Source organism: Fusarium poae, chromosome 2 (assembly GCF_019609905.1).
Source record: "Fusarium poae strain DAOMC 252244 chromosome 2, whole genome shotgun sequence".
In the NCBI taxonomy this organism is placed as follows: Eukaryota; Fungi; Ascomycota; class Sordariomycetes; order Hypocreales; family Nectriaceae; genus Fusarium; species Fusarium poae.
In genome coordinates, this window is record NC_058400.1 from 578,639 (window position 1) to 603,292 (window position 24,654).

General features: G+C 43.9%; 11 protein-coding genes across 11 annotated transcripts; 6 read left to right on the top strand and 5 right to left on the bottom strand.

Annotated features, from left to right (window-relative positions):
- Nucleotides 1–74: 74 nt before the first annotated feature.
- Nucleotides 75–1,148, bottom strand: FPOAC1_004113 (uncharacterized protein; the record flags this gene model as incomplete). The annotated part of the gene is made up of 1 exon (XM_044848668.1): nucleotides 75–1,148. One exon carries the CDS (start codon nucleotides 1,146–1,148, stop codon nucleotides 75–77), a length of 1,074 nt encoding a protein of 357 aa, XP_044707378.1.
- A 457-nt stretch (nucleotides 1,149–1,605) lies between these two features.
- Nucleotides 1,606–1,999, top strand: FPOAC1_004114 (uncharacterized protein; the record flags this gene model as incomplete). Its single annotated transcript, XM_044848669.1, has 2 exons — nucleotides 1,606–1,872; nucleotides 1,925–1,999. The coding sequence occupies 2 exons, from the start codon at nucleotides 1,606–1,608 to the stop codon at nucleotides 1,997–1,999; spliced, it is 342 nt and encodes a 113-aa protein (XP_044707379.1).
- Nucleotides 2,000–2,494: 495 nt separating this feature from the next.
- On the top strand, nucleotides 2,495–3,814 carry FPOAC1_004115 (uncharacterized protein; the record flags this gene model as incomplete). Its single annotated transcript, XM_044848670.1, has 1 exon — nucleotides 2,495–3,814. The coding sequence occupies one exon, from the start codon at nucleotides 2,495–2,497 to the stop codon at nucleotides 3,812–3,814; it is 1,320 nt and encodes a 439-aa protein (XP_044707380.1).
- Nucleotides 3,815–3,931: 117 nt separating this feature from the next.
- Nucleotides 3,932–6,631, bottom strand: FPOAC1_004116 (uncharacterized protein; the record flags this gene model as incomplete). The annotated part of the gene is made up of 6 exons (XM_044848671.1): nucleotides 3,932–4,814; nucleotides 4,861–5,040; nucleotides 5,087–5,766; nucleotides 5,816–5,896; nucleotides 5,952–6,426; nucleotides 6,474–6,631. 6 exons carry the CDS (start codon nucleotides 6,629–6,631, stop codon nucleotides 3,932–3,934), a joined length of 2,457 nt encoding a protein of 818 aa, XP_044707381.1.
- Nucleotides 6,632–7,422: 791 nt separating this feature from the next.
- On the top strand, nucleotides 7,423–8,599 carry FPOAC1_004117 (uncharacterized protein; the record flags this gene model as incomplete). Its single annotated transcript, XM_044848672.1, has 3 exons — nucleotides 7,423–7,587; nucleotides 7,639–7,816; nucleotides 7,866–8,599. The coding sequence occupies 3 exons, from the start codon at nucleotides 7,423–7,425 to the stop codon at nucleotides 8,597–8,599; spliced, it is 1,077 nt and encodes a 358-aa protein (XP_044707382.1).
- A 473-nt stretch (nucleotides 8,600–9,072) lies between these two features.
- FPOAC1_004118 (uncharacterized protein) lies at nucleotides 9,073–10,246 on the top strand (the record flags this gene model as incomplete). The annotated part of the gene is made up of 3 exons (XM_044848673.1): nucleotides 9,073–9,218; nucleotides 9,278–10,008; nucleotides 10,065–10,246. 3 exons carry the CDS (start codon nucleotides 9,073–9,075, stop codon nucleotides 10,244–10,246), a joined length of 1,059 nt encoding a protein of 352 aa, XP_044707383.1.
- Nucleotides 10,247–10,296: 50 nt separating this feature from the next.
- Nucleotides 10,297–11,693, bottom strand: FPOAC1_004119 (uncharacterized protein; the record flags this gene model as incomplete). The annotated part of the gene is made up of 2 exons (XM_044848674.1): nucleotides 10,297–11,525; nucleotides 11,579–11,693. The coding sequence occupies 2 exons, from the start codon at nucleotides 11,691–11,693 to the stop codon at nucleotides 10,297–10,299; spliced, it is 1,344 nt and encodes a 447-aa protein (XP_044707384.1).
- A 646-nt stretch (nucleotides 11,694–12,339) lies between these two features.
- On the top strand, nucleotides 12,340–14,415 carry FPOAC1_004120 (uncharacterized protein; the record flags this gene model as incomplete). The annotated part of the gene is made up of 3 exons (XM_044848675.1): nucleotides 12,340–12,698; nucleotides 12,761–13,741; nucleotides 13,797–14,415. 3 exons carry the CDS (start codon nucleotides 12,340–12,342, stop codon nucleotides 14,413–14,415), a joined length of 1,959 nt encoding a protein of 652 aa, XP_044707385.1.
- Nucleotides 14,416–14,526: 111 nt separating this feature from the next.
- Nucleotides 14,527–15,108, bottom strand: FPOAC1_004121 (uncharacterized protein; the record flags this gene model as incomplete). Its single annotated transcript, XM_044848676.1, has 1 exon — nucleotides 14,527–15,108. One exon carries the CDS (start codon nucleotides 15,106–15,108, stop codon nucleotides 14,527–14,529), a length of 582 nt encoding a protein of 193 aa, XP_044707386.1.
- Nucleotides 15,109–17,083: 1,975 nt separating this feature from the next.
- FPOAC1_004122 (uncharacterized protein) lies at nucleotides 17,084–18,355 on the bottom strand (the record flags this gene model as incomplete). The annotated part of the gene is made up of 8 exons (XM_044848677.1): nucleotides 17,084–17,194; nucleotides 17,255–17,365; nucleotides 17,419–17,463; nucleotides 17,518–17,631; nucleotides 17,686–17,789; nucleotides 17,844–17,885; nucleotides 17,939–18,145; nucleotides 18,205–18,355. The coding sequence occupies 8 exons, from the start codon at nucleotides 18,353–18,355 to the stop codon at nucleotides 17,084–17,086; spliced, it is 885 nt and encodes a 294-aa protein (XP_044707387.1).
- Nucleotides 18,356–21,014: 2,659 nt separating this feature from the next.
- FPOAC1_004123 (uncharacterized protein) lies at nucleotides 21,015–22,347 on the top strand (the record flags this gene model as incomplete). The annotated part of the gene is made up of 4 exons (XM_044848678.1): nucleotides 21,015–21,284; nucleotides 21,349–21,528; nucleotides 21,581–21,753; nucleotides 21,807–22,347. 4 exons carry the CDS (start codon nucleotides 21,015–21,017, stop codon nucleotides 22,345–22,347), a joined length of 1,164 nt encoding a protein of 387 aa, XP_044707388.1.
- Between the last annotated feature and the right edge of the window lie 2,307 nt (nucleotides 22,348–24,654).

Here is a 24,654-nt window from a genome sequence, read left to right on the forward strand (position 1 = left end):
TGGTAGGATATCTCAATAAATAGAGATGCTATTAAACCATTTGAAATTAATGAAACTCAAAGGTAATTATCTATCTACTGTGACAAATCGTAATCTTCAATATCTACCGTCTTGTTCGCAGCCAGAGCCTCCTTGATAGCATCGCAAACCAAAAGAGCGGCAAGTCCAGCACTCGCTGTACAACTAGGTGTTTCCTCCCCTCTGACCACCTTCACAAAATGTTCCAGCTGATCATCAAAGGGTACTCGTGGAGGAACAGCCTCCTGCTCCTGCGTAAGTTCCGACTGCCATGACTTCTTGTCTTTACCCTTGTATGACCATAACGTCATATCTGGAACGCTGAGAGACCCATCTGTCCCAAAGATCCTGTAAAAGTCTTGTCCAGTCTTTGGAATTGCGGGATTCTCTCCTGTACCTGACTCAAAGTTGTATGGAGATGGAGTATGGTCAGAAATTATAAAACTTCCAACCATGCCGGATTTGAATCGAAGTGTAAGAGCTGCGCCTTCTTCTGCTTCGAACCCTCTTTGTGAGATTGTCTTTTCGGCGTGGACTCGCGTAAGTGGACCAAAAAGGTAATGGAGAAGATCTACCTCGTGAATCATGTTGATCAGGATTGGTCCGCCTGTCTTATCCCTCCGCCATTCTGCTGGAGCATCAAAGTACTCCAAAGGCTTAAACAAGGTCCATAAACCGTTTACAGCAATTAGTTGGCCAAGTGAACCCGAGGAAACAATCTTCTTTGTAGCCACCATATACGGGTTGAATCTGCGGTGATGGCCCACGAGGGCTTTCACTCCCGTCCCTTCCAGATGTTGCACGAGCTCTTTGCCGCTGGCAACATCAGTGCTGATTGGTTTTTCGATGAGGATGTGTATTCCACCGGCTGATAGCTCTTTAGATAGGGAAACATGAGTGAAATTCGGTGTGCATATGATTGCAGCATCAGGCTTGCCGGGAGATTGAAGGAGATCAGAGATGGACGAGTAGTGTGGGACGTTTAATTCAGAAGCTAGTTTTGCGGCTGATGGTGCTGGGTCGACGATGGCTGTGAGAATAGCGACGTTACTGTTTGCAACGGTTCTTGCGTGGCGAGGTCCAATTGCGCCAGCACCGATGATGGCAATTCGGAGTTTTGGAGAGGACATTTTGAATTGTGTGAGGGTTGATGGACAATCAACACTTGTGTCATGATCCGAGGTTGAAAGATGCTTTTATACATGACATGTCTAATGAGTCTTGATCCGGCTTCGGAGATGCGGGGCGGATATGTCTTTTCCCCATCAATTGACTTTATCCATTGTACGTTGAGGTGGCATCCCAATCAGTCTTTGAACTGTCCGGTAAGAGAGGGAGACAATTAACGGGCTTCGCGTGTGAAGCTCAATTACAAGATTAAAGTGCGCGTTTACAAGTCAATTCGGCGCAATAACTCTGGTGGAGCACGTAATTCCAGCGCGTACTGTACAATGTCAATGTGGATATTTTAAAGAGGGGTTGAGTCAGTGGATTTTAATCACGACATGACGAGAAACCTCTTTTTTAATTCAACCTCAGACCCCAAACTCCAAATTACACAATTGCTCATCCTTCTACTACGACAAAATGCCCATTATCAACGCTGAGTCCCCTCCCACCGCTACCGACGACATCCACTACGTCGTCTACTTTGCCTCAGGCGAACCCTCTTGGTGTCCCGACTGCCGCAATGCCCTCCCTGCTTTGAATGCCGTCTTTGGCGACGCATCAGCTCCCAACGCCCATCTAGTCAAGGCAGGCTCTCGAGAAGAATGGAAGGGAAACCCCGACAACAAGTATCGCAAGGCGCCTTACAACATTCAGTGTCTTCCCACTGTCGTCAAGGTCAAATATGTGAGTTTTGGAAAGTCAATGACATGAAGAGAAGCTAATTGCTTGACCTTAGGGCGAGGAGGTTGGACGTCTTGGTGACGATGAGAGTCAGAATGAGTCTGACCTTCGCAAGCTGGTGAAGCTATGAGCAAAACAGTCTTGGTTTGGGGTCAAAGTTAAATCATGGTCAGAAATGGTCCTGACACGTGGGTTGAAAACTTGGCAGTCAAGACAAGATGAAGTCTCTTATCACAAGCATCATTCATCGCCCTTCTCCCCGAAATATCAATTCAAGGACATCTCACCGAGATTATCATCAAATCGGCCGCAAATATAGTATCCGAGCAATATATAAAGTGGAAATGCTCCAGTTCTCCAACAATTGATCATCCACGATGCAAGCCAACAAACTTGATAAAACTGGTACACTATCTCGAAAGGGCGTGATCTGCATCCCCAGCCAAGCAAACCTCCACCTCTAATGAGCTGACAGTTGTATTCGGGGAATCCTTGCCCGAATCACCGGCGGGGTAGGAAGAAGTACCCTGAGTAATCTGTGACTGGAGTATTTAATTGACATGTTTACGTCGTTAATGAGGGGTTCTGTTCATCATCATTATTTTCTCTACTAAATTCTATCAAAATGCCTTCTGAACTTAAGAAATATGTCATTGTTGGTATGGGCGTTCGCTCTGCCATGTACTATCAGGCTATCATCCAGGACTTTAAGGATGTAGCCAAGCTAGTCGGTATTTGCGATACCAACCAAACGCGCATGGACGTTGCAAATGACCACATTGTCGAGTTGGGAGGTCAAAAGGTGCAAACCTACAAAGACTCCGACTTTGACAAGATGGTCCAAGAGCAAAAGGCAGATGTTGTCATCGTCACAACAATTGACCTCTTCCATCACCACTACTGCATTCGCGCCATGGAACTCGGCTGCGATGCCATCACCGAAAAGCCAATGACCATTGACGAGCATAAACTTCAACAAATGGTCGACGCGGAGAAGAAAACTGGTAAACAAGTTCGCGTCCTCTTCAACTACCGCTATGCTCCTCATCACACCAAGGTCCGCGAGCTCATTGACTCTGGCGTCATTGGAGAGATTTCAACAGTGCATATGGATTGGATTCTGGACTGTGCGCATGGCGCGGACTTTATGCGACGCTGGCATCGTCATAAGGAAACTAGCGGTGGTATCCAAATGCACAAATCCATCCACCATTTTGACCTTGTGCATTTCTGGCTCAACACTGAACCGGAGCTGGTTTACTGTCTTGGTGATCTTCGTTTTTACGGAAAGGAAAATGCTGAGAGACGGGGAGAGAAGAATCTTGGTGAGAGGTACAAGAATAACGAGGATGCCAAGAATGATCCCTTTGCGTTCCAGCTCGATGATAACGAGCGCATGAAGAAGCTGTATCTTGAAGCTGAGCATGAAGATGGATACATTCGCGATAGGAACTGTTTTGGCGAGGGAATCACGATTGAGGATAATCTGTCCATGATCATCAAGTACAAGAACCGCGCTGTCATGACTTACAACACCTACGCCTACGCCCCTTGGGAAGGATATAGGTGTGTATTCAACGGAACCAAGGGTCGTATCGAGATCAACGTCGTCGAGAGCGGATACAACCCTCTTGGTGATCCCGTCACGAAAGATGCTTCTGGAGAGGATGAAAAGTACATTCAAGGCGGTGTGGAACAGACCAAGATTGTCGTGTATCCCATGTTTGACAAGCCCTATGTCGTGGATGTCGTGAAGCAGGAGGGTGGCCATGGAGGAGGAGATCCTGTCTTGTTGAAGGATGTTATTCTGGGTGACCAAAACGACAATTTCAAGAGAGCTGCTTATATCAGAGATGGTGGAAACGCGGTACTTGTTGGTGTTGGTGCGAATCATAGTATGAAGAGTGGGATGCCAGTAAAGGTTCAAGATTTGGTAAAGTGGTAGATACTAGAAGTAGTATAAGTAAACAAATTGTGAAAGTGTTGTGTTATTTGCTTCCACCAATGTTGACGCTAGTTTTAAGATGAGGTATAAAAAATAATGCTTTTAATATTTTACATGCTAAAAAGAATCCACTGACAAAGTAACCAGCCCACCACTCTGAACAGTAACATCTTCAAAGTCATGCTCTTCATTCGTGACTCCCATCATCCCAGAAAAGATATCCTCCATTCTAACATCGTCCGCCTGTGCCATATTATCCGGTGGGGAACCAAGCAAATCATAAGGCCAGAAAGGTAAGCCGCCAGGGTCATTAAAGTGTGACGAGTCCAATAATGGCATATCACTAAAATCCAATGGTGGGATATTCGTAATCTCGCATAATGCAGCTGTAAGGTCAACCGGGAACGACTGTTTGTTGTTGAAGAATGATTCCTGATCTATCGTGATGGCGTCTTGTGCTTGGACTTGATCTTGTAAATCAGCTGAACCGATACCGCTTTGAGTTGTGAGATTGTCTGGTATGAGATCCTTGTTCATTGCAGAAAAGCGTTTGCTCGTCTCGTCGTCCAATGTCAGCATGGAAGGTGGTTGTGATCTCGCAAACGAACGACCAGCCTTTCTCAACGACGGTGGAAAATCACACTCATCCGGTAATCGTCCATTACTGATACTCATATCAAGAGTCATGACAAGCCTCAAGTAATAACTTGGTCTGTTCTTGAGCATATCAAGATAACTGCTCGGCGATGAATCACCTTCTGTCGTGAAAGGTGCAGGTGATCTCTGTTGAGCGAGTTCAACAACATGTCGAATAGCGCGCATGACCCAATCTGTGATGTAATACTTGTTCTTGTAGCTCTTCATCTGTTTTACTAGATTATCGACGTGTTGTTGTTTTCGCGTCAGGATGCAACCTTCTTGGGTGATGGACTTTTGCTTAGGGCGGAGAAGTTCGACATCGATCATTTGAAGTGCTAGAGGAAAGGCTGTGCATCCGATGCTGACTATGTTAGTACTGTGAGTGAATTTGACAGGGGCTGACTTACGCTGTCATTGGAAGCCATCGTGACAAACCCAGACGGTCAAACTCGAGAAGACATTCTGTCACGCGCGATGCCGAACCTTGAAGATCTTCACTTTGTCGTCGGAGTTGGACTTCTGATTGAGATGGCGGTAACAAACTGGATCGGAGGATATTGTAGTGGCAGACAGATAATCGAGCAGAGCTATACCTATTAGTCTTGGTTAAAAGTCTGAGATATTGTAACTCACTGATAATACATCTCGATGAGATTCTTGAACAAAATGATAGACTCAGTCTGTGACCCATCTTCGGCCATCCTCTCCTCTAGAGTTGCTTTTGTCTCGGTCCATGCATTATACCACCTCTTCAACTCAATCTGACACAAACTCGCATCCTTGGCTACTTCCATTCTTCCGGAAAGCATCCACGATGGATTATTATAAAGAACTGAAACAACCGTCAAAACGTCTGTCAACACAACGCAAAGATCCACCAATTTCGCCAAAAGTTCCGCGTGTAGTGTTTTCGTAGTAGAGTCATAGACATCAGAACTATACAACTCATCGCAAAGATCAGCGCTTCCAAGGACCGAACAACCAGAGAAACTGAAATTGGCCGGCGTGATTTTTATATTTTGTCTTGAAGTGAGTGGTAGCAATCTGTCGCAGATAATGCAGCACCACCAAAGTCGTTTAAGCGTGTTACGTGCTTTCTGCACCTTGGCGACTTCTGTATCTCGGCTCGGGCGGAGGGAAGAGTAGCAGTGGGCTTTGGCGACACGGGCGTAGGATATGGCGATGCCGAGCCAAATTGAGCCCAAGGGTTTATTACCTGCGATGCAGCGGGGGATGAGATGAGTGTGGGCGAGAAGGAGGGATGCTTGGGATATAGCGATACATGATTTTTCGCAACTAAAGTCGTAGAGAAGCTGGTGTTGTTAGTTGTGGTTTTGAAATGTTGTGGAGGGTTTTCTTTACCTTGGCTCGACGGTAAAATGCAAGTTTGGCTTGATGGACATCGGGGAAGCCTAGCATTTTAATTGTTTCGGCAGATACAAACTATCACCGTCAGTTGATTCGTTTTTTTTTCGACCAGAATAGCGAGTGATCTTACACCAGAAGAAATAAATAATATGCCTTGCAAAACTAGCATAGGCATCTCGTATTCCACATGCCCATCCACCGAATTATACGAAAGCCAAAAGTCTTTTTCGTTCAATATCGGAAGCATCGGATGTACATGCAAAAAATACTGCCTCAAGAAATCATCCAGCGCAGCTCGTTGCGGAACGATAAAACATCCTTGACTAACAAGAAATGCAAGGTCTTGAGGTAAAATGTCTTTGGTGTCGGGGACCTGAAGAAAGGCGTAGTCGGGATGACATGGCGATCCCGACAAAGGAGCGATATTCTGAGAAGCAGATGATTCGGGAAAAGATGAAGTAGAGACGATCGATGCGGGAGGTGGTATTGTTGTTGTTATAGTCGGTGTTATAGGTAGAGGTTGTTGGAATGAGGGTTCAGCGGGTTTCTCGGTATCGGGTCGGGGAGGTAACGGTCCATTCGGTCGTAATTGAGGAGTTGATGATCTAAACAATTAATTTATTGAATAGACTTTGCTGAGTGAGATACTCACATTATTCCATGTCGTCGCTTAAATGTACAGACCTTGTCGTTATGTCTACAATTGACACAAGGACCAGAAGGATCCTCAATAATGCAACGTACTTTGCGCGCGCGACAGAGGTTACAAGCTCTGGAGACGCGTTTTCTTGTCGTTTTTGTTGGTTCCATCTTTGGGTTTTTGTGTTGGACTAGACTAGAAGATGTTGGAGTCAAGTTTGAAGAACATCATGTCTTTGGGAAAGAAAATAAAATCGGTACGTCAGTCAGTCAGTTCCGAAGCGAATTGCCGGTGTCATCCCCACAGATCGAAGATGGTTCCCCGCAAAATCGTAGTGACACTAGAGATGAATTTGGTTTGGGTGAGAGATCGTGGATGGTAGACTACAGGGTGGTGTTGGGAAGACTAATTGTTAGCTCAAGCGAGGGAGCCTATCATTGTAAAGAATTGGTCATATTATGCTTGCGGAGTATTAATTGACGTGTTTATTTATTAAATGGAATCAGTAATTAAGGCTGAAGACTGGATATATGTTGTTGTGAGGTGTTGCAACTCTAATAGGTACTCGATGAGTAACAGTATGCAGGTTGCCAATGAAAGACATGAGGCCTTTCTTGTTCCAGCACAGTCAAATATCGAGACATGTCTATTGGACCTTCAATATCTGTTCAGATGTACCTGATTACAACTACCAGATTCTCTGATACAGCGACGAGTAGAGTACACTAACCTTTGTGATATAAACAATGCAACTCACGTAAAACCCCAAACACACAAGTCAGCAGCGGGGTAGATAACCACAACCTGATGATGCCATCGAATTGTATTTATCCGCCTATCAGACTTACCATCACTCTATCCATCTCAGATCATGTTGACTGTCTGACAACCGAAACGAGTATATAAGATACCCAAGTCTGCACTTTGTTTGTTGTCTATTCTTCAGTCATATCAATCGAAAATGTCTGCCAACGAACTCCCCCCACAGCTCAAGGCCTCTCTCGAGGCATCTAAATGCGAATATCGCAACCTTGGTAAATCAGGGTTACGTATTTCAGTTCCCATCTTTGGATGTATGAGTTTTGGTGATAAAAGAGTTCTTCCTTGGGTAATTGGTGAGGAAGAGGTATGGTCAATCACTTGGTGATCAACACCCCCACTAACGACGCGTCGACAGGCACTGGAGCTTCTCAAAGCCGCGTACGATCGTGGCCTCAATACTTGGGACACGGCAAACACGTACAGTAATGGCGTATCAGAAGAAATTGTCGGCAAAGCATTAAAGAAGTTCAACATTCCTCGTCACAAGGTCATCATCCTGAGTAAATGCCGATGGGCCGTGGGTGAAGAGCCAGGTAGGCAATTTGTTTAATGACAGTCTCCAAAACACTGACATTACTACAGGGGCACGCCACATCAATTACAGGCCCGAATTTGAAGCCTCAAAAGACTACCAAAACCAATATGGTCTCTCCCGCGCCGCAATCTTCAATCAAGTCGAAGCATCCCTTAAACGTCTCGACACTGACTACATTGATTTATTGCAAATCCATCGCTACGACGAATTAACTCCTCTTGAAGAAACCATGAAAGCACTTCATGATCTGGTTCAATCGGGTAAAGTCCGATACATTGGCGCAAGCAGCATGTGGGCGACACAATTCGCTCGAATGCAATTCATCGCCGAGAAGAATGGTTGGACGCAGTTTATTAGTATGCAGAACCACTACAACCTTTTGTACCGCGAGGAAGAGCGGGAGATGATTCGATACTGCAACGATACAGGCGTGGGTGTCATTCCTTGGGCGCCCCTCTGTCGCGGTCATCTGGCTAGGCCGCCCGCTCGATTTGGGTGTACGGACCGAAGCAAGGGCGAAAAAGAAACTTCAGGTGAGCTGTCATACGTTGACCAGAGGATTGTCGAGAGGGTGGTGGAGATTGCAGAGAAGCTTGAGTGGCCTATGGCACATGTGGCGTTGGCATGGATTAATGGGAGGGTTGCGAGTCCGATTATTGGATTTAGTAGTGTTGAGAGGATCGAACAGGCTATTGATGCAAGGGGGAAGACTTTGAGTGCGGAGGATGTTCAGTATCTGGAGGAGCTGTATGAGGCCAAGTCTATTTCTGGACATAGTTAAATGCCATAGGGCTAGTTTATGCGATTAGTTAAAGCATGGGAATGTTTATGAATTGCAATTCATTACAAAGGTCAATCAATTGATGGAACTGCACTGCAATTCATCTGACAATCCGACTTCGGCAGATGTGTCGCCTAGTCTACCTAGTTCCGATCGGTACCTTTGCACGGTTATCTACAAGTTAGCATACCCGCAAAACGTCAGCTCATAAACTTCAGGGTACAGAGACCAATAGACTGAGACATGTCACAAAAGTGACATAAACTGACCTAATGTTGTCTTCTTCCGTGTACTTGTCTTTCTGATACCCGACAGTGAGACACGGCTGGTATGCCTATGCCCTACAGCCCAGCCCAGCCCAGCCCCTCTCTTCGCCCCCCCATGGTCAGCATCCCGCAGTTGCTTAAATCCTCCCGCTCCCGTCGCCAATTGAATGTAACAATTATCAATCATTGTCACAATTCAAGATCAAGATGACTATTTCCATACCCTCAGTTCAGAAAGCAGCTTTTATCGAGAGCCCTGGCGATAATGCCCGGATTGCCATTCGATCAGATGTTCCAGTACCCAACCCTGGAAAACACGAAATTCTGATCAAGCTGGCCTGTAGTGGAGTTTGGTAAGCAAGACAACCTACAGTGGATCAGACCCCCATTACTGAACTGACCTTTTCCACAGTGGTTCCGAGATCCGCGCACTTTCAGGATGGGGTCCTTACAATCCCATCGTCGGCCATGAAGGTGTAGGCACAGTCGTCAAACTCGGTCAAGACGTTGACACCAACTTTTTGAACAAAAGAGTTGGTGTTAAATGGCTGTACAGCGCCTGCGAGGAATGCACAGCCTGCAAGCGAGGCTATCCCAACAACTGTCCGAAACAGCTCAACACCGGAAAACACGTTCCTGGAACTCTGCAAGAGTACATGATTGCAGATGCTAGGTATGTGACTGAAATTCCCGATGGGATTTCTAGTGAAGTGGCTGCCCCGTTACTTTGTGCCGGGCTCACTATGGCTGGGGCTGTCTCTGATCTTGACGGCCATGTCGACAGTGGGGAGTGGGTTGTGATTTCAGGTTCGGGGGGTGGTCTTGGGCACTTGGGTGTGCAGATTGCGAAGTGGTTGTTTGGGGGATACCGTGTGATCGGTATAGATACCGGAGAAGAAAGACGAAAGTTGAGCTTGGATAGTGGTGCCGAGCACTTTATCGACTTTGCCACCGAGAATGTCCAACAGAGGGTCAAGGAAATCACTGGTGAGGGAGCAGCAGCTGTGATGGTGGTTACTGCTTCTCAAGAGGCTTTCATCCAAGCTCCCAATCTGGTAAGGAACATGGGAATCATTGTCATGGTTGGACTGCCAAAGAATGACTTTAACATTCCCATCTCTGCGTCTGTCTGCGCGGCGCGAGGTAAGTTTTTTTTTCACCACTTGATGTGTTTTAATTATAGCTGACTTTGATTCAAGGCCTCACTATTACTGGTGTTTCGGTAGGAACGGAACAACAAATGGAGGAGATTCTGCAGTACACTTTGGACGGTATATTAGTTCCAAAGGTCAAAGTAGTTGAGTTTGATCAAGTCGGGCAGGTGATGAAGGATCTTCAACGACAGGCAATCACTGGAAGGGTAGTTGTCAAGATTCCATAGTTTGTCTTTAATAGCATTACACTCGATTTATCCTACATATGTATCCTCCTTCAGTTGTTGAAAACCTTGTCGTTGATGGCAATCACCAAAGGAAGATATTCCTTGTGGTTGAGGTAATCGATGTAAACCACGTTTGGAAAAGCCTTGTCAGTGACCTCGGGCAAAAGCCTCGTGTAGAGTTCCTTGTTACACTCCCTAGCAAGAAACTTGATCGGTTTGATCGAGTCGCCCACTTTATCAGCGAAACTTCTGACGCTTCCAACCCATTCGGGTACCTGCTGGGTCAAGGTCCAAGAGAGTAAAAAGAGTCTCTTGTCCTTGGATGACATGTGGTCCTTCATCTTTTCGATTTGATCGTTGACCATGTACTCTGTTTCATCTTTGTTGGAGTATTCGTTTCGGACGTTGAACTGGGAAGATTTGTAGAATCCCTTCTTTGCGTAATCGTCCAGGCTCATGCTACCCCATTCCTCAATGATGCAAACAACTGCTGCTTTTCCATTGCCGATAAAGTCGTTGACTGTAAGAGAACTGAGGTTGTTGGCCTTGGACTTGTCTTCGATGATGTAGCGATGCTCGAGCTTGAGAAGTTCCTCCATGAGATTATGCCACTCTTCTTTGTTAAACTCGCGCCACTCTTCGACGTCGCTTTGGAGAGAGTGAGAGAAATTGATGATGATTAGTTCACCGTTGTTCTTGGTGAACTTGTTGACTCCGTCGATGATGCTGGAAATAGACTCTCCTCGAGCACCGACCTTGCCGGTGTAGTGACCAGTGCACCACTTTCCCTTGTACAACTGAGGGCGAATGTCAAAGTATCGGGCTCCCAATTCAAGCTGTCCATGGATATCCTCCGACTGACACAAAACGTACGGATCGATCGGACTAACTGGAACGAGAGAATGACTGGTCGTACTCATTGCAGAGTCGTGAGTTCCCAGCAAACAAAGTTGCGAAAGAGGACGTTTGCCCAACGTTGCTCTGCACTGTTGCATCCAGTCCATAGGTGGGTTGGTAGTGTGGAACTCATCTTGTGAGCCAGACAGAACAAAGGTAATGCATTCGTCATGTCGCCAGCCAAGTTGAATCTCGGAACCTTGTGAGTTACCGACTGCTTCGATAGAGTCGAGCTTTACCCAGAGTCTTTCATCGTCGTCGCGGACATGAATGGTGAAGCTGCATTTTGTACCCTCTAGGGTATACTTGACTGACCCGCTTGTGTCGGACCGCTTTTTGAAAGCTCCCTGGCTGAACTCGACGTAGATTCTGGGGACCTTTCCTATTACCTGGTCAAAATTGAGGGTTGATGAATGAGGAGGTTGGTGGGCTCACCAGCTTCAATGACATCTGGAAAATCCCAAGACTTCATCTGATAGCTCATCTGGTCGGACCGTTTCCAGCGGTAGGGCGTACCGTTTACGAGAATGAGGTAACCACCGTCACCCATTTTGTACGACTTTGTCTGGTTACACTGAATTGGGTGGGTTATGCGTTGCACAAATGATGGAGGAAAAAAGCAATCTCGCGACGACATGGTATCAATCTGGTCTGATTGCGAAAGCTTGCGCTTGCACAGCCTCATAAGCCAAGACTAAACTCATTTCGTCCAGGGTCTGGTATGGAGCTGAAAGAGAAGAGAGCTTGGTCGAATCATAAATGTCGATGAGAAGAAAACCCCGCTCCAAGGCTGAAAGATCCTGGCTAGTTTAGAGAGATAAAACAGTCTCTGTCTCGGCGGGGGGTTGGTCTTTTCACCGCCTGCTCTTTTGGATTGGATAGTGTCAGATTGACGAGTAGACTAGAGTCCGCCTCCAAGGCTGATTGATTGTCCAGCGGCGGAAACTTCCCCACTAGGACTTGATGACTGCATATCGAGTCGTAGTTACACCAGGAATAGCAGGCAATTGAACCGCTTACATTTGATTAGACAGTAATCTGTTCCACTTTACCTGTTTTTTCTCTCTGCCTTGCCACGCTTGGCACGTCCGTCTTGGCGAGACGTATCTTCTACTTGATATATATCAAATATTAGTGCCAATCCTCCATCACCCCCCGCTAGTTGCTCTCCTTAGCATCTTTTGCCAAACTTTAAAATGGCGACTTACAAGTTGACTCCTGCTCTCATGGCAGGTAGCCTACTCTTGGGACTAGTACTTGCCCTAGGCCATCACTTCTACTACGATCATCTCGATGGAAGAATCGTCCAGAGTCAGAACCAGCAACAGTGGTTCTTACGTCTAGGCACAGGACTGGCATTCTTAGTAAGAGCCTTTTTATCTGCAGCCGTGGGTATAGCCTATACGCAGATATTATGGAGAACTCTAAGATCAAAACCTGTCACTGTTGGTGGAGTTAACTCGCTTTTCGGCGTTGTGCATAATGCCTGGGACTTTGTCACTTTGGAACTTTGGACTGCTGCACCTGCACTAGCCGTGGTGGCTATTATTGCATGGTAAGATACGATTTGCAAGTTTTCATTCCTAAAAAAAAACATCTTTTTAACTCTGTTTAAAGGGCTCTTCCGCTTGTCGCAGTTATCGCTCCGGCTACACTGACTGTCAAAGTCTCGTCAGAACCAAACATCACAGTCCTTGAGGCCCCCATACCAATTCCAGATTATAGCACCTTGGAAACCTTTGGCAAGTGGACAGGTATCAACGGAGGAGGCAGTCTGATTCCCTCAACCTATGTCTCCAGACTACTGTTATCAGTTGTGTCTCTGGGCTCAATCCTGACCTTTCCTGCACCCTTTCCTAATTCTTCATATGCACTTGACTTTTATGGTCCAACACTATCATGCGGCATCCCTAGAAACAAGACATTCTCAGAGGAAGTTGGAAAGATGATTTTGAATAGCACCTGGAGTGCAGATCCATACGCCTTTGTCGGGTTCGTGCCGTCGTCTACGAGTGGTAGCAATTATATTACCAACGGAATTGATGAGGAGTATGCTTTGAATGGTCTAGCTACTGCAGTTAACAGCTCTCTAGTGGCAAAAGCTGCGTTTTTGGATCAGACGGGTGGAAACACAAGCGCAGCAAAGTTTTATGTGGCTGTGCCAAATGAATTGTCGCCCCGTGCGAACAAGTCTATCGAATGCCAACTTTACAACTCTTCCTTTGCGCTCAACTTTACGTTCAACAACGGCCAGCAAAATGTTCGTTATAAAACTAAAAAGATCAATCCTGTGGCGTCGTTCGATACCAAGATTTGTCGTGACATGGACCCTGATTATTGCAGCGCTACGCACGCTTACATATCCATCATGGCCACCGTCGGTCAGTTCCTTATTGGTACTCTCACCAGGTCTCACTACGGCAGCTTGTTTTCTACTCAGACGCAGATTAGAAGTTCTGTTTTGATGGATACAAAAGAGATGCAAGCTTTGAACCAAGACACGCCCGAGTCTATGATTGGAAATATTTCCATGTCTGACGCGCTGGAGGACCTGTTTACAAACGTTACGATAAGCCTCTTCAGCAATACAAGGCTTCTGTAAGTTGATGCACACAATTCTATTCATCAAAACTGACCTTGTATCGTCTATCAGACAAAACAGCACTGCCGCATCCCGTGGTCCAATTACATATTCATCTGCCCAAAACGCGTTCCAGTATGAACCTCGAAACCTTTTCATCGCATACGGCACAGGTCTCCTTCTTTCTTCAGTTATTGTTATCTTTGGATTGTTATGTATCAAGTCTGCCTCTGCATCCTACGAGACTTGCTTTTCAACTATCCTTAGAACTACGAGAAACCCTGACCTCGACACTATTGTTCCTGCAGCAGAGACTACAGGAGCAGAACCTCTGTCGAAACAGCTAAGCAATGTTCGTCTTGTGTTAAGAAGACAAGGAGGGGGACTTGAGAGTAGTGATGGTGAAAAGGTCACATACTTCGCCGTGGAATCCAAGTCCGATGTTGTGAATAAGGAACAATCGAATTCTCCGGCAGAGTCTTTGTTACAGCAGAATAAAGCAATCGTCCACACGCATACGAGTGCTCAAGGGTCGACAGTGGGTAATGAGAACGAATCACCGTTTCTTACCTCTACAAACGACGAAGTGTCGCCCGTGAGCAACGGCATTGAACGCGCATCACCGTGGGAAAGGAATGAAGGGCGGAATATCGAAATGTCTAATTACCGGGAGGAAGTAAGGAGGGACTGAGAGGACTATATGATAAGATCTTTCAATTTGTTTCCATCAATTTCGTCGTAACTTTATGATTCAAATAATACCCAACACGCCTCTTTTATGTACGAACTGTACACTTGATTTTTATGAATTTTTCCCCCTCCTTTGAAAATTCTTCGATATCCTGTTATAGTCCTCGATCTGAGCGACAGCGACAGCCAATAATTCCTCAATCACTTCTTTTTCCAGTTGTTTCTTGTATATACTGATAATCCCGCTGGTTTTACTCTCGTCTATCGTCACCAACAAAACAAGACCCTTGTCGTTCTTGAGTTTCCAACAAGCTTTCGAGCCCGTACTCTTCCAGCATAAACGTCCGAGACCGCCCGCTGCATCGTATTGCCGTGAGGTATCGTGTGTTTTTATTTTGACTTTATGGTCGGTTTTGCTCATGTTGATTTCGATTCTGGGCGGCATCGAGTGGTGTTTAATGCTAGCGATGCGTTGTACTTTGTCGGTGGTAGAGTATACTTCAAACTTGTGTCCCCGAGCGCCGCCAAACTTTGTGACTCGCTTGATCGCATATCGAGGAAGGTGTTCGCCGGGTATACTGAGCGTTTGCATCTCGTCGGCCCATTTGTCGTATTGTAGTGTGAGGGTAGGCTCGTGAGTGATGATTCGACCGTCTGGTCTAACAGCGAACTTGACGAGTGGATCAATAGTCATATTTATGATTTGGTGGCTAACAGTTGGAGAGGGAGATGAGTGAGATAGCATTGAGATTTTATCGGGCAAAGATGTTTAACTTATACCTATGTGATGAGTTACAAAACGTTGCACGATAAATGAACAATCAATATGCAGTAGTCCTCTAACGGGCGCTAGAACGATTATAAGTTCGACATAAAGATTAATTTCAACGTGCCATCTGGTCTAGACCTCGGTCACGTAATGCATTGAGGTCGAGGCTTCCTAATGAAACTTAAATTGCAACCAGGGCTTTGACGTTGCCCACAAAAGCCGTTACATTATACGCATTGAATAAATATAGTATTAAAGGGTCGACTATACGTCAAAGCGCAGTCTATATCCAAAGCTAGCGTTATAGAAGTAATCCTATGTACTTATGGAACGTTGCTCTTAATTGAGTTTTTATGCCGGCATAAAACAGGGCGCACTACCCAATTAGCTTGACTATCATTTGCACCCTCATTTCTGGTTGTAACCAAGACCCTGCCTTCAGTAGGGCGGCATCACGCCTGCTACCCGGCACTTTAGAGTTCCTCTGGTATGCAAGATACGTAAATCTATGTTTCTGTCAGTCGGATATGTACAGCGATCGACCAATTTCTAAGTATTCCTGACCTTGTTAAATAGTGGTAACTGTCATTTGCATTTGAGAGGCCCGCTCTCCCTGTCGTGTAAGGACCCCATGATGCAGTATCTTGTTTGTAGTACTCTACTCCTCTTCTTAACTCCCATTCTCTAGGCACTAGATAGGCGATGTAACTTTAAGAAAATCGTTTGAAAGGCAAAACAGATAAAGTACTGCCGCCAGCGTTTCCAGTGTTCGGATCCTAGAATAGTGTGGATATCGGCAGTTGTAAAAGTAACTAATTTCAGCTTGCAGCCTATTTACCATTCGACACTGAGTTGTATATGCAACCTTTATGTAATTCACATCAAAAAGTTTCGATCTCCTGTAGCTTCATTGACTTTCTCTGTGGCTATTCTCACCTCCCATCATGATAACAAATACCATCACCACCTTGCTTGCATCTCAAGTACCTTTTTGACAACCCTTTAGAACACACCATTATTAAAATTTCAGGTATTGCTGGTTGTCGGGTCCACTGCCTCCCCAGCGGACTCTTCTGGGCGCTTGTCGACGTCTTGGCCCGGTTTCTTTGGCAGGTTCCACCATGGAGCATTATCACTAATCATGAGGGACATACCGCATGTGCACGGTAAGAGTATCCATATTAATGAATACATGCCAAATCTCTTCACTTTGACGTGCGCTTTGAAGGAAGGTCAGTGGTTGCACGGTGATGCGGAAACACAAAGAACGAACTGTATTTTGCGTAGTATTTGATCCAATCTAAAGTCTTTGGCTTGGCCATTTTGTATCGCACCTTCAATCGAAATATGGGTAGGTTGTTTAAACTTTCGCTACAACTGAAAAAAGTGGAATGAAGTGTTGAGTATCCGTAAAAGAACAGAATGACAAACGATGATCAAGCCAGGGAGACATACATATTCACTGAACTGATGTCATCACGTAGATATTTCCGGAAATTACAGCCCCGCGTTTGCGTCACTGACAACGAATAAAGTGCTGAATTCATCAGTGAATCTGACTTGACACGCGAGGGCGCTAACCAGAACAAGGGTTCACTCAGCGCTGGGAACATCTTCAGAAGACAATAAGCATGTACATTATGACGATTTACCGCTCGATAACTGTCACCAGAAGCATAATTATAGAGTAAACAGGATGATGACAAAGCAAAATGCTTAGCAAATTACAAATGCTCCTCGCATACTATCAAGTTATAAACATACACACATTCACAGTTGAAATGAGAATTATATGATAAAACAATTTATATCTCGTTCAATATTGAAGGGCTGGCTACAATCAGAAACGTTGATGGAAATAGTCCTTAGATGTAAAATAGTATCAACTGAGACTAATTGTTTACTGAACACATTGAGAATAAAAGTCGTTCACCGATTTGCAAGTTCCAGTAGCACAGCACTTGGCGCCTGAGAAGCCTTGTCCGCCACATTGGCCCCAAAGAGAAGCACACTATATCAAGTCAGAACACTTTAATCATTTCGAGGCAGTAGCATTAGAGGGTGAACTTACGTTACCAGGCTGGGTGGGCTGTGTTTGGGCGGTCGTCTTCGTAGATGTCTGGAGAGTGGTAACAGGAGGGGTACCACTGTCGTCACCTCCACCAGCACCGTTGCAAGAGAACTAAAGTCACAATGAGATAGGCAAATAATAACTTTGCTTCGGATTTGACTTACCACTGCAGGGCCTGGGATGGTGTAGCTGTTGAAGTTGGAGTAGATCTGTGCAAGAAGTGTCAGTATACTCTCTTTTACACAAGTGAGAGGTTGTCTTACGTTGGCGGTATATCCAGGGTCTGTCTCTTTGAAAGCACCAGGGATCTTGACTTGCGAACCTGGAACAGTGCTACCGCCGCCATTGAGGTTGATCTGAGCACAGCTAGTGTAAAACTAAGGTTTCCTCTGTTAACATCGCTAGGCTTTATGGGTAAATATTTCACTGACCTGAGGAAGGCCAGCTGGCCATGGGTTGTGGATTCCCATACTCGAGATCCTCAAGAGGTACTCGCCGTTAGGGATGCACACGGGAAGATTGAAAGTGTAGCTGACTAGAGTAGTATCAAGGTTAGATTATGTCGCATGTCAGGCCAATCCGAACTTACGATTCATGGGCCAGCTTGAAGATCCACCGTTGAAACTTGGGCCTAGAGATATTTTGTTAATTATTTTATTCCTAACTGATCGGTTTGAGTCATACCCCAGTCCTTGATCTTGAACCAAGTACCGCTTCCATCGTACGACGAAGCAGATCCAGGTGCTTTGGACATGTATACCGAAATGGGTCCCTGATGATAGACCGCGGTGTCGAGGGTGAAGGTGATGGAGTCACCAGCCTTTACGGCAACTGTTTGGGTGTTGGCTCCTGATGCACCGACATTGCAGCGCAGGTCGTTCGAGTCCAACTCTGCATAATCACAACATTAGCGAACTGTCTTTCGAGAGTGCAGGGCTTGGAAGTTGTACCCGTTACAGGAGAGTTGTAGTTGGAGTTCTGTCGGATGTACTGGAACACAGGATACTTGGTTGAGCCAACTGACAACTGCTGGAAGATATAATGGGCGGATGCGCTCTGCATCAAGGCCATGGTGGCCGCAAACAAAGTGGCAGTCTTCATGGTGGCTCGTTAGGATGATCTCTTTGTGAATCTAGAGAAAGAGGAGTTGATCTTGCTAAGTTTGGCTTCATGACCAAAGCGAGGTATAAATGAAAAGAACGGTTGAAATGGAACGGGTCAGTCTTCCGGCATCGTCCAATAGAATCAATCATCTGATCCTCCATCTAGAATTCAATGGTCTCAATGTGTCAAGTGATTGCTGTTTAGGTCCGATGGTCCAAGAACGGAAATATATCTGTGCCATTAATCATGTCCCGAGCCTAAAATGGATGACCTGATGAAGCAATATCGGTTGTTGCTCCGAAATATGTGGATTTTCACATCTTGCGACTCCAGGCCTTCTTCATTCTCCATCATGGCCAACAAATAATCTTTATCAGACTATTCTACCAGCTTTCTACTTACAATAAACAATATTTACTTGTTTTCATTCTATAGTCTATCTTACACATAGAGGGAAAAAGAGATGTCGAAAGGAAGTTGTCGGTAGGTAACATGGAATGCAAGTAACTGATTTATCCGGTGAGAAAGACTCATATCGGAGTGTCATGCTCCGTGCTAGATTCAGACACGATCCAATCAGCCAACATCAAAGGCTTATCGGAAATTTAGGCATTTCGACTTGGTTACATTTTTATTTTACCTATCGTCTTGCTATAAATGATAAATCCGTTTCTATTTGCCTGTCTTCACATTCTACGTTTTCATTGCAACTGCCCCGGGCACAGTCCTGACCTAGGTCGTATTTCTTATTCATGATATGTCTGCTCGAACTGTTTCCGCAACATGGCATTTCTTAAATGTATTAGCCAGATTCAGGAAGAAGAAGAATTATCAATTACACAATCATACCTAGGTAGCCGCAATGAGGTGGGCGGGTCACAGAATGGGAGAAACGACCTTGCCATTGATCTATAAAGTTAACAAAACATCTCTTGGTGGATCTCACGGCGATTGGCAATCCCTATTAGAAATTAACTGCATTATTCGTCAGTCGCTCCATGGGTTTTTATCTTTTCTTCGATCGCCGTCGCTGTAATCAACGTGACGGGCAAGTGGAGTGGGTTTTCCGTCGCCTCTTGACCACATTCATTGTCGCCGAGAGTTTTTGAAGTTCTGTCCGAGGGCAGCTACGACTACTCACGGTAGTAGGTTTATACTCTGCAGTTTTGTTTCGACTGAAAATAGTTATGTAGTCAGAAGCAGACGATCCCAATAGTGGTCTGATTCTAGGAGATTATGGCAAAGACAGAGGTTAGCTAGAACACCTAAGACTAGGGTCAATGAAAGGTCACTCACACACATGGCAAAGACAGGCTGCCATCGTACAGTAAAGTGTCTTAGCATCCTCTGCATATGTTTTATACACAAACGCGATGAAGTTTACTAGTATCAATGTTACGAAATGTATCATTGAGATGTCTAGCTTCTAAATGTCAACTGTGACTCAACAAGTCGATGTTGAATCCGACTACCGATGAACAAGCCAATAAAGACCTGCTTCTTGCCCCATAAGATTCAATGGGCATCAAGATCCAGTCTGATAAGACTAAGAATACTAGTGTACAATGGAACAGGAATACCATCGTGGCCAAGAGCCAGCACATTTGAGTTGTATCCTATCAAAGATGCTCCCACCAACCCGTATATATGAACCCTGCGCTGATCACCAAGAATATCAAAGTATCAGTGAACACGTCGCTATGATTGACTAAGCCCCAGATCATGCGCAAGTATGCTTGGTCGATCACCAATAGCTCACCGCCTCCTTCCTTGGCCTCGGGATGTCAGAAAAATTGACCGCTGTTAGACAAAATTAGTGGGACACTTCATGCCCTTGAGACTCTAGCTCTTAGGCCATTTATTTCTGTAACCTAAGACTTGGGCGGTTATTTTTTAGAGAATGGAAATGTCACTCAATATGAAGCTGTGATTGGTGAAATTCTCGGTCATGTGCAAGGCTGACCATTTAAAGAAAACATCTTAGCTGGCGAAATCCAAGGCTCGTGGGAACCACTTTCGTATTCTCTATGTTGGGGAAATAGCTACTGACAATAATTCGAGTTCTTGTAGTGTTTTTAGCAATAAACGCCTCAATTGACAATGGGTAGTATATAGTGAGTACCACCAGTGTTTTTCATTTCCATGTTGAAACAACAAGCTTATCCTAAGTATAGCCATAGAGAAACTAATTCAAGCTGTCACTAACTGGGGAAAGAAGGTTGCATTGACGATGCACAGGCCACTCAGCTCAATCTGCTCTTTTTAATTCTCAATATAGATTGCATAACTAAATTCATATGATATCCAGTATTTATAGCTACTACATATAGAGACCTAACAATTAAAGATTAGCTTTAGAGTTCCCTAGTGATAAAGTTCCAGGAACTTTTAACAACAGCAAGGAGTTGTGCCACGTTGGGAATTGGGCCGATCCCTGCTAGATCAATTCCAGGGGCCTTTTGATCGCTTGGACAGTCGACCAGGGTCGTTCACCTTCCTAACAGAGGCTATGATACACGATAGTGGAACCTAGAGACCTTTTGCAAGTATCCATCAATGCCGCGATCGTCGTATAAGAAATGCCAACTTGCAGCAACAATTGCGTCCTTTTCCAGGCGAACTTCATTCTTTCATCGTCAACATATCCTCAACTAAAATGCGTCTTTCGACTATCTCTGTCAGTCTTCTCGCGGCTGGGTCTGCCACGGCCAGTCTCGAGAAGCGTGCACCGCTTATTAGTCGAGATGAAAGTGGTATTGAGGGAAAGTACATTGTTATGATGAAGCCAGCCTCCAACAGTATTGCACGCCTCAAGTCCGCAGCAAAGGCTATTGATATCAAGCCTGATGTGGTTTTTGACAATTTGGGTGGATTTGCCGCCAGTCTGTCTGCCCGAGATGTGGAGGACTTGCGCGACAACCCCAATGTGAGTGGAGATACAACACAACATACAGATTGTACGGTGGAGTTTGACTGACAAAAACACATAGGTCGCATACATTGAGCAAGACTCAGTTGCCAGAATATCGGCTGTTCAAAAACAGGCACCTTGGGGTCTTGCGCGAATCTCAAGCAAGAAGACCGGGGAGACAAGATACTCGTATGATGATTCGGCAGGCAAAGGAACCTGCGCCTATGTGCTTGATACAGGGATTGACACAACGCATCCTGTATGTCCTTATTAACTCTCTTTCGCATATTGTTTACGCTAACATCACGTAGGACTTTGAGGGTCGTGCTGAGTTCATTGCCACGTACGTTGACGACATCTGGGAGGATGATCATGGCCATGGCACTCACTGCGCCGGTACAATCGGATCCAAGACTTATGGAGTCGCAAAGAAGACACATCTTTACGGAATCAAACTCTTCAACTCTTCTGGAGAAGGAGTAGCGTATGTTATGACCCTTTGAACACGCTCTCAATGTTCCAACTGACGAATCAAAGATCTTCTATCATTGCTGGCATGGACTTGGTCTTGCGTGATGCCCCCACGAGAGACTGTTCCAAGGGTGTTGTCGTAAGCATGTCATTCGGAGAGATCCCTTCCAAAAGTATCAATGATGCAGCCAAAGCCCTTGTCAACGCTGGCTTTTTTGCCGCTGTGGCTGCTGGTAACGGCGACGAAAAGGGAAGGCCAGTCGATGCGTCAAGTAACTCACCTGCCTCGGAGCCCAGCGTCTGCACCATTGGCGCGACAGCAAAGGATGACACTGTCGCTACGTTCTCCAACTTTGGCAAGGTTGTTGATCTTTATGCTCCTGGTGTTCAGGTTCTTAGCACATGGCCGGGAGGTATTACCCGTTCTATTTCGGGCACATCTATGGCTACACCTCATGTTGCTGGTGTTGCAGCCTACTTCCTCGGTCTTGGAAAGTCTGCCACTGGTCTTTGCGAGTACCTTCAGAGTATCGCTCTGAAGGATGTTATTAAGGGTGTTCCTCAAGGGACTAAGAACCTTTTGCTCCAGAACGGTCAGGCAAAATAAGAGTTTCTGGATTGGGGTATTCATATTCCTCGATTTTAAATAGAAAGGGTAGATATATAGACCATTACTAGTTGCTGTTTAAACTAAGCACAGCGTTTGAATACTTATTATCCATGAGTCTAAGCTATTAGCTAGATAATAGTCAGTGAAAGGGATGCTCCTTTATGTCGAATGTGTGGTTCAATTGAACCTAAAATCGCACTATCATTCCATCATTTAATCTATCAACCGTGATGACTCGTCTGCCATTTATAGCTCGATGGTGTAAATTATCGATAGACTTGTACCAGGAGTTGCATTACTGAGTTCAAAAGCCATTCTATAGTAGCATTGTTCAATGCGGATTCCTGGTGCATGCCAACATATCTGAATCACGTTATTACAGACTTATAACTATATTTTTATTAGGTAATTTTTAAGGTATAAGTCCTAAAGTATATATATAAAATTAATTTATAAAAAAATATAATTTTTAAATTTAAATATTAATATAAATTTAATCTAAAAATATATATTATAACTTATAAAGTTAAAATTATAATAATTATTATAAAAGCTTTTATTCTTTTTAAAAATTAATTATTAAATATTTTCTTATTAATATTAATATTAATATTAATAAAACTATTATATAAAATAATAAATTTTAAAATTTTTATTAATTTTAATTATATATTAAATTAAAGAATTATTTATAAAAGCTTAATTTTTATAATTAATTTTATTTTTAAAGAAAAATATTTAATAAAATTATTTAATAATTTTATTTATTTTTAATATAATATTTTTATTAATACTTAAAATTAAAATATTATTAATATAAATAATAATTAAATTATTATTTTTATTATTTTTAATTATAATATTTTTAATTATAATATTTTTAATTATATAATTAATTATTAAATTAATAAATTAAAATTTAAATCTTTATTATATAAAAAGAAAAAGGCTTTAAAGGCTTTTTATAATATTTAAAAGAAATATATTATTAATATATTAAAAAGTAAAATATTTTAAATAAAATTACTTTTTAATCTTTAAAATAATTTTTAATAAAGAAAATAAATTATTAATAATTTATAAAATATTTAATAAAAATAATATTATTAAAAAGTTTATTAAATTAAAATTTATTATATTAAGAATTTTATAAAATTAAAAGAAAAAAATTCTAAAGAAAAAAAAAAAAAGCTTATAATTAATACTATAGCTTTTAATATAATAAAATTTAATATAATAGCTTGTAACTATATGATGGTTTAATCAATAACCCGATAGCATGTTAAGCATAACAACGTTATCGTACTCGCTTGTGTCTAAACGGTCTTGGCCTGAGGCTGTAAAAAGACACATTTGTCCTTGTCAAGCCACCATGACTCGCTCCATGACCTTGTCCTCTTCTTCCGTTGCGGTTGGCCTCTAATTACCGCCACAAACGGCGCCACAGCAAATGATTCTCTCGTTTTTTCCCTGTTGTATCTTGTCTTGAATAAAGATTAACGCCCCCTCGTCATATCCCATCGTCTTCCAGCCTCAAGATTCACTACCCCGCACTGAGACGTTACCTTGTAGACATGAGTGGATTTCTACTTCAAGCCCTGGCTGTTTAATTGTCTTGTCTCTGCTAAACTATTGAAGTATCTGGTCACGATGTGGCGTTAGATATCTCAACCGTCTCCCAGAGCAGAAGCGAAAGTCATCCAGTCATCGTTTTGAGGAGGTTGACTTTTGTTTGTCTCCGACAAACAATTGTCCAGAGAGTCTCCTCGTTTTAGTTTTATCACATGTTTTCCTCAATTGTCAAATTGTAGATGATGCAATAATTGAGTGTCGCGTGACCTATCGGGAGGTTCTGCAGTTCAACCAGTAACTCATGCTCAATCGTTGCATTACATAGATGATACGCGCTGTCATTTCTCACGATGGCCACCACTCTTGGATGCTGAAATTCGAGACGACTAAACTCCGGACGAGGTCCAAGTCTCTGGTGAGGAGTGTCGTTGTTCCGTCATGCTGGAAACCTCGACCGATGCTCTGTCTGGAACTCGGTCATGATTCTATTCTAGGACACACTTTGCACGATTGATGTGTTGGATCGAGCTGTAAAATACGAGATACAGTGAATGTTATGAAGACTTTCCTTCAATCATCTCATATGTAACTGTCATCTGTACTGCCGCCTCACAATATCTTCAAAGCCACTCCACTCAACAGAATGGCACTACTCGCAATTACTGGTTAACGACGAGAAACCTTCATGACGCCTCTTATATGCGTGTTGCTTCCTGGACTGCATCAATTAAA